The 8,216-nt window shown below is 40.3% G+C and overlaps 1 protein-coding gene across 2 annotated transcripts; it reads left to right on the plus strand.

Moving 5' to 3' along the window:
• The first annotated feature begins 3,445 nt into the window (after nucleotides 1–3,445).
• LOC124969290 (olfactory receptor 7A17-like) lies at nucleotides 3,446–7,586 on the plus strand. Of its 2 annotated transcripts, XM_047532171.1 has the most exons (2): nucleotides 3,446–4,359; nucleotides 7,568–7,586. In XM_047532171.1, exons 1-2 carry the CDS (start codon nucleotides 3,446–3,448, stop codon nucleotides 7,584–7,586), a joined length of 933 nt encoding a protein of 310 aa, XP_047388127.1. The 2 variants fall into 2 exon arrangements, with proteins under 2 accessions (XP_047388127.1, XP_047388128.1); XM_047532172.1 differs by lacking the exon at nucleotides 7,568–7,586 and having other exon boundaries at nucleotides 3,446–4,375.
• The last annotated feature ends 630 nt before the right edge of the window (nucleotides 7,587–8,216 follow it).

The raw sequence follows: 8,216 nt of genomic DNA on the forward strand, positions 1-8,216 counted from the left end.
TGTGGCTACTCCCTGTCCTGATTGAGGATTTACTCACAAGGCTGCATTGATTCATGACACTTGGCTGAGAAGTGAACATTGCACTGATTAACACAGGGTTCACTGCTGGCCATGAAATGGAGCTAATGGAGGCTGAAGAGAAGAAGGGAGGGAGGTGTCCAGTGCTCCCAGAGAAAGAGCAGAGGTCCAAGGAGCTTTGCATTTAAGGGAGTAGAGGAATAGTAATTAACTGTGCAGGAACAAGAAGTTTGGTTAGTGCATTTTAAAATTGTGTATGTGCTCAATATGGGAAATAATTGATTATGCTTATTTATTATTTACAAAGATCCTGAGTATGAATCTTGCATGTTATCTTAGGTAAAAAGTTCATGGGACACACATTTTTAAAGTATTATTTTCTCTATAGTAACATAGAAAAATATAATTTCACAGGTGAATAGAGTTATGCCTGGATCCTTACTGTGGAATGCTTTGCATACTTGTGAGACTTAATATACCTGTGGTTTTTCAGCTATTTCCTGGTGTGTTGCAAAGGGCTGTGCTGGTTCCTCTAAGTGATAGGAGTTTCCCCCGCACTGTTTTCCAATATAGTCTTTTTAAGAGATTATTGGTATTTTTTCAACCACAGACTGTCTATTTTTATGTATATAGAAATGCATTAGTTGGGAATGTGTGAAAATTTGTAAATTTTGTAAATTCCAATCTATGAATTGGTTGTATCCGCACATTACTTTTTCAGAAAATGTGAGTGATTAATTTAATATTCTTTGAATTCTTGCTTTAAGTAAAAATAAAGATAGTCAACGGTCTTGTGCATCCCTAGTTCTATGTCACCATAGATACACATTTCCATCTGCTTTTTACACCTCTGCTATGACTTACTGTGTATTTGTGTTTTTCTGCTCAGATGCATTGCTCAGAAAGGCATCCACTGTAGGCATCATTGAAAGGCATTCATGCTTATTTCCCTCTTGATCCAAGCTTATTTTATCCTTGTTTAATATATTTCAACATAAACAATTTTGTATGGAGATATCAAAACTTTACCTATTTTCACCATCCTGCTGTTTAGAGGACTTCCTTCATTTTGTCTTATTTGCAGGTGTTTGGCAATTGAGTCTCAAATTCATAACCCATGTTGATATCATTAACTAATTCCTATTTCACATCTTTCCATTGGATGTTTTAGATTTTTCATTTCATTTGTTTCAAACAGTGCATGGTGAATGAATTTATTGAAAAGTGACATGGAACCCTGTCAACAAGTACAGGGGACATTTTTAATAAAGAATAGCAAAATATTTAAGATCAGTATAGTAGAATGTAAGCTGGTGGTCAGCAGAGGCTGGAAAGGGTGGGGAGGAGGCAGGGAGACTGTATAACCACTGCAACCCACAGTCACAGGGGAAGGGGTCCGTGTCCCACCACACAGTGGGAAGTTTTCAGTGAAGCCATTCCTTATACAGTGTTATGTCCAAAAGTTTATAATCTTTTGATGCAAACATAATATTACTTCCAAAGCACTCTACTTGTTTTTCTTTCTTTCTTTTTTTTTTTTTTTTACTATTTCAAGGCACATTTAATTCAACATCAAGAGTGTAATACAAAAGACGCAAATTCAACAAAGGATCACATTCCCCCATGCATGCATGACTTGTACTGACATCTATTATTTGACTTTCTCATGACTATTAAAGGTTCTTTCTCAGAAAAAAAAAACAAAAAACAAAAAACAAAAAACAACCCAAACAAAGAAACAAACAAAAACAATTAAATACAAAATCACCTCTTTGACCCAGAGATTCAACAACAATCATGAAGTCCACAGTCTTATTGGCAAAACTGATACACAGTGTCTTTAGGTCATTATGCTCAAGGTTAAGTGTGAAGCATTTTCCATTTCTTCATTTTACTGGAATTTTACATGTTCAAGTCTTGATTGATATCTCTGTTTGCAGCTCTCCAACCTGTCTCTAGACAGAGGGTGCCACAGACACTTCTGTTTCTCACGCTATTTTCTGCAAACAGAAACATTGCTCAAGTGTCTGCATTTCCTAGAAGGGGAAGTTTTTGGAGATGGCCTCTTCTTCAGAATAATCTGACGGCATCGGGTCTCAGAAGCAAGGAGAAAGGGAAGAGAAAAAAGCTGAAACACAAATTTCACCTGGTAAGTTTTACACAATTCATTACAAGCTGCACAGTGTAAGAATGTGGCTTTTTCTTTCTTTCTTGGCTCAAAAAGTCTGAGTATCAGTGTGGAAATGAGCACTTGGGTGTCCTACTCCAGCTTTCTCTTAATGGGACTGTCAGGAAGTCTTGTCTGGGGAGTATGATTTGTTACCTATCAGGCCTAAACTTCCAGGCACTCAGTCCATTTTGGGCTAGTTCCAGTTAGTCTGACCCAGTTTTCCCACTTTCCTTTTTAGGAAAAACAAGTCACTCCCTGGGTCTCCCATTGTTGATCTTGGTGGGCAACCCTGGGCTGCTGACTTGCTTGGGGCACTGACTTTGAGAAGGACACTCTTGCCTCTCTTGTTCCTATGTTGCTTCACTCAGTCCAGCCTTTTTGGGAAGAGGTTCTTCACTGGTCATCTTGAATCCTTTCTAGGCTGTGGCTGCAGAGGAGCTGCCAGTCACAAGGACCAAGGCCATGCTGCTGTCCTCCCACCGCAGCCCCAGAGCCTGCCTTCATACTAGTTTTTGATTACATGATTCCCATAAAGAATAAGAAAAGTTAGAAATTTCTAACACAAAAAATTGATGAATGTTTAAGGAGAGACAAGTGCTAATTGACCCCGATTGGAGCATGTTATATTGCACACACGTGTTCAATGATCACACTAGGCCCTGCTAGTGTGCACAGCTATTATGTCTCAGTTAGAAAAATTCAGAGTGAGGCTGAGGTTCGGTCATAGAGCACTTGCTTATCATGCAAAAGGTCCCAGGTTCATTTGTGGCCTTGCAAGAAGAACCCAAAACACAGCAAAACACCCCGTGGCTCTATTTTAGTCTGAGTCTCTCAATGCCTCTCCTTCTTGCATCCTAGGTTCTGTAGCGACAGGAGATGCAGTCACCCTATAGTCCGCCATCTTGGATCGCCACCAGAAATCAGTTTCTTCACTGGAAAATATGAATTGACCCATTTCAGTTTTTTTGTTTTTGTGATTTTAGTACTGGGATTTGAACACTGGGATACTTTACCACAGAACAACAGTGCAGTCCTTTTTAGGGTGAGACAAGGTCTTGCTAAGTTGCTTAGGGCCTCACTAAATTGTTGAGGCTAGCCTTGAACTTGAAATCCATCATCCTCAACCTGGATGATGGGATTGCAGGTATGTACCACAGGGTCTGGATGAATTGTCCCATTTCAATCAAATCAGTGGTGTCCATATGTGTGAAGAGAAGTCATAATATTTATTAATTTTTAGGGAGTAATATCCACCACATGGAACAAGGAAATAAAACAAAAGTTTCAGAGTTTCTTCTGCTGGGATTTTCAGAGGACCCAGAACTACAGCCCCTCATCTTTGGGCTTTTCCTCTCCATGTACCTGGTCACTGTGCTGGGGAATCTACTCATCATCCTGGCCAGCATCTCAGACTCTCACCTGCACATGCCCATGTACTTCTTCCTCTCCAACCTGTCCTTTGTGGACATCTGCTTCACCTCTACGAGCATCCCAAAGATGCTGGTGAACATCCAGACACAGAGCAAAGCCATTACCTACACAGGCTGCATCACCCAGATGTGCTTCTTCTTGTTTTTTATAGAGTTGGACAACTTCCTCCTGACTGTCATGGCCTACGACAGATATGTGGCCATCTGTCACCCTCTGCACTACACTGCCATCATGAATTCTCAGCTCTGTGGTTTGCTGGTTCTAGTGTCCTGGATTCTGAGTCTCCTGCATGCCTTGTTAGAAAGCTTAATGGTATTGCAACTGTCCTTCTGCACAAACCTAGAAATCCCCCACTTTTTCTGTGAGCTCAACCAGGTGGTCCAACTTGCCTGTTCTGACACCTTCCTTAATGACATGGTGATGTATATTGCATCTGTGTTGCTGGCAGGTGGCCCCATCGCTGGCATTCTTTACTCCTACTCCAGGATAGTGTCCTCCATCCATAAAATCTCATCAACTCAGGGTAAATACAAAGCTTTCTCCACCTGTGCATCTCACCTCTCCGTGGTCTCCTTATTTTATTGCACAGGACTTGGTGTGTACCTCAGTTCTGATGTAACCCACAGCTCACACTCCAGTGCCACAGCCTCTGTGATGTACACTGTTGTCACCCCCATGCTGAACCCCTTCATCTACAGTCTGAGGAATAATGATGTAAAGAGAGCCCTGAGAAGGCTCTTTGGAGGGCAACTGTAGCAGGCTCAGAAGCCCATGCCTCTGATTGCGGGTAGCAAGCCTCAGAGCCAGATTTGGAATTTCTGATGATATTGGGCATGTGAAGCTTCCTCCTCCTATTGATTTCCTGCAGATTCACTCCTCTGAGTTCAATCTCTCTGTACCACTAACAACCCACTTCATTCAGTCTCCTGCTTTCTATGATGCTCAGCAGTTTTTCACATCGTCTGAGTTTCTAAGTTCTTCCAAACTTAGGAAAATAAAAATTTGGAAATTCCCATGTGTGTCCTGGGATGGGAAGGATTTCCTACATATCATTTCTTCCCTCTTGAAGTGTATTGTATAGATATGTTTTTTATGTTTTACTGAAATATATTCATTTGGTTTGCTATGTGTATGCAGAAGCACAGCACTGGGTCCCTGAGTTGGATATTGTAATTTGTAGTAGAGGTAAATGTGTCACTGAAGTGCTTCTCCTTTGCTTTATCATTTCTGTATGTCTATGCTTTAACTGCTCCGCTTGGTAATTTGCACGTTAGTATAATGGTGCTGATTGTGATAAGTTACTGGGGTCATAAAATTAAATTTAAAAATGTAAAGTAATCATATTCAAACTCTTTTTGAAATAGAATCCTAGACATCCTTTAGAGAACATTATCCTGCCTACTACAAGTTCTTTTCACAGTGATATTGGTTGTATTTTGAGAGCTCTTGTATGGAATAATTGGCTGGACGTGGTGGAGAACATTATTAAACCAAGAGCTTGGAGGCTGAAGCTTGAGGATGGTCATTGTGAAACCAGTCTTGCAAGTTAGGAAAACCCAGGTAAATAAATAAATAAATAAATAAATAAATAAATAAATAAATAAATGGTCAACACATGTTGCCCAGTAGTGAGTCACCTCTGGGGTTGGTTTGCAGTATGATGAAATGATAATCACCATAGCAACAACAGCAACCATAATACACAGACATCATTACCTACTTTAGAGTGAGTGAACACCAAGCCTTTCAAAAATACACAAAAATAATAACTTACAAAGACAGTTTGCAGAGGAGAAGAGCTACAACTACCTACACCAGACTCTCACAGAATTTCACAGCCTTGCTCCTCAGAGAGAGTTTAACAGACCAGGACCTGCAGTACCAAGACCACCTTTATCAAATAAGAATGCAGCGTTTCTGGAACCTTAGTAGTCCTATGGTCTCAGCTTTTGCTTCTGTACTGGCCTTTTGATGATTCTTCTGCAAATGTGCATAAATGTGGTCTAGAATTGGTTTTGATCACCTCTTCACTGTTGACATTTAGGGCTAGAGTAATTATTTGTGTTTGTAGCTGTTGTGGGTGTGGTAGATGGCTAGTACCAATGTTAAGACATTGTTAAATATCTTCTGGAGGAAAATATATGTAGGTGAAAACCAAAGACCCATATATATGCAGTGGAAGCATTGTGCCAGAATTCAAATGAAGATCTCATCGCTCCTTACAGTATAGCATTTGTCACCCCATTTTTCTGCCATGGAGTTGGAGGTCATAGGAGTATCACTATGTAAAATCAACTTCACAGAATAAAAGTCAATAAAAATGAAGTTTCCCAGTTCCTCTCAGGTATTAGATCAGGTTATGATGCATGAAGTGAACCAATCACATTTCGTTCTAATAAACATTTTTAAGTTAAGGGTTCAATGGGAACTCTTAACTGGTCTTAAAACTATAACTTAATGACAATTTGAGAAAGGATCACATAGGCAAGAAGTGTAATGCCCAAGATTTAGACAAAGGGAACACAGTGCTCACCCTTGTTAAAGAGGAGTGACTTTTCTGGAGTATTGGTGCTTTTTGCCCAGCACAGGTCCATGTCTAGAGACATATGAGCTCCAGTCAAGATGAGCTCATCAGTGTCAGACTTAGAAAACACTTTCGTCCAAATGGGGGAAGATGTGCCAGGAGGCTGGACCGCTGGAAGGTAGGTGGATCCATGGGGGAATAATAAAATCTAGGTTTACTGGACTATAAACAGTTCTCTTGGTAATAGAGAATCAGCCGGAAGAATTTCCTGTCTTTCCAGGCCAGTGTCCCTCAGGGGAAGAAGAGGAAAATGAGCCTAATGAGCAGATATGGGGAGCTGTGACTGTCTGCTCTGATGTGGCTCCTCAGTGCACAGACTTGTGCTGGACTGGATGGCATGGTGTCCTTTGAGGTCTTTAGTCTGCCTAGGAAACCAGCACTTGACTCCTTCCTGCTGTGTTTTCTGGGCACAGAACTTCATTCACCATTTAGTCCATCCCGGCAGGACCTTGCATTTCCACAGAGAAACCTTCTCAGTGCTGGTTTCCAGGTGAATCTGAGAGCTCAGTGGACACTGCAGGAGAGCATCAGAAAGAATGGAACCCAGGACTCTTTAGCTGAGGTCAGTGGAGAGCCAGGCCAACCTTGTACAGAGCAGGGCTGCTGTGGCTGCTTCCTGTCCTGATTGAGGATTTACTCACAAGGCTGCATTGATTCATGACACTTGGCTGAGAAGTGAACATTGCACTGATTAACACAGGGTTCAGTGCTGGCCATGAAATGGAGCTAATGGAGGCTGAAGAGAAGAAGGGAGGGAGGTGTGCAGTGCTCCCAGAGAAAGAGCAGAGGTCCAAGGAGCTTTGCAATTAAGGGAGTAGAGGAACAGGGATTAACTGTGGATGGAAAAACAGTGAAATTAGGGTGTATTTTGATGTGTGTGTACTTAAGATGAAAAATATTTGATTACATTTATGTACTATCTACAAGATCCTGAGTAAAGGTCTTGCAACTTTATGTTACTATAAATGTCCATGGGACACATATGTTTTAAAATTATTTCAAGTGTTCTAATTAGTTGTACATGACAGTAGAATGGATTTATATATTGTGATAGATCATACATAATGGATTATAATCTCTCAGTTTTCTGAATATACATATTGTAGGATCACATCATTCAGGCAGTCATATAAGTACATGATGTATTAATATCTGTCTCACTCTACTATCATTCCTTCCCCCACACCACTTTCCCTGCCTTCACCCCCTCTACCTAATGTAATGTAACTGCTCTTCCTTATCCCCCACCCTCATTGTGAATTAGCAGCAGCATATCGGAGAAAACATTGATTTTTGTTTTGTTTTTGGTTTGGCTTCAGAATTAATAATGTATTGAACTAACCTATATGCCCTTAAACAGGTGAATGGATAAGGAAAGTTTGATCTATGTATGCACACACACACACACACACACACACACACACACACACACACATGAAGGGATGTATATTTTAACGTGTTTTTTCTGTTGTCTCATTAAAAGCAATTTAACAGTTCAGTAGAGATGCACTTAGGAGACTTACTTTGGAATGGTTTATATATCTGAGCCTGTGTCTGTGAGTTTATTGAGCGCTTACTTCTTATTACACAGGGTCTATGCCAGTTTCTCTATTGTATACTGGGAGGTTTTATCCCCAACTCCTTTTCCAATGCATTTATTTAAAAGATTGGTGAAGTTTCGTTTTCTTTTACAGATTGCCTATTTTCATGTATGTAGAAATATTTTTGTGAGGGATATTGAAAAATTATGACTTTTGTAAGTCCAAGCCTATCAATTGACTGTATTGGTTTGCACTTTTTTGGAAATGTATTGAGTGACTAATGTAATATTTTCTTTTTTGAACACTTGCTTTAAAAACGGTACTGAATATTCTCACACAGCCCTCATGCTACATCACCTTAGATACACATTTCCAAATGCTTTTCACGTCTCTGCTTTTGCTTATGATTGTGTTTTGTCTTTTTCTGCTCAGGTGCATTGCTCAGAAAGGCGTCACCTTTAGGCATCATTGA

Source organism: Sciurus carolinensis, chromosome 17, assembly GCF_902686445.1.
Source record: "Sciurus carolinensis chromosome 17, mSciCar1.2, whole genome shotgun sequence".
In the NCBI taxonomy this organism is placed as follows: domain Eukaryota; kingdom Metazoa; phylum Chordata; class Mammalia; order Rodentia; family Sciuridae; genus Sciurus; species Sciurus carolinensis.

Excerpts from the sequence above, each read along its gene's own strand:
- LOC124969290 (XM_047532171.1), top strand. The coding sequence starts at position 3,446 with ATGGAACAAGGAAATAAAACAAAAGTTTCAGAGTTTCTTCTGCTGGGA.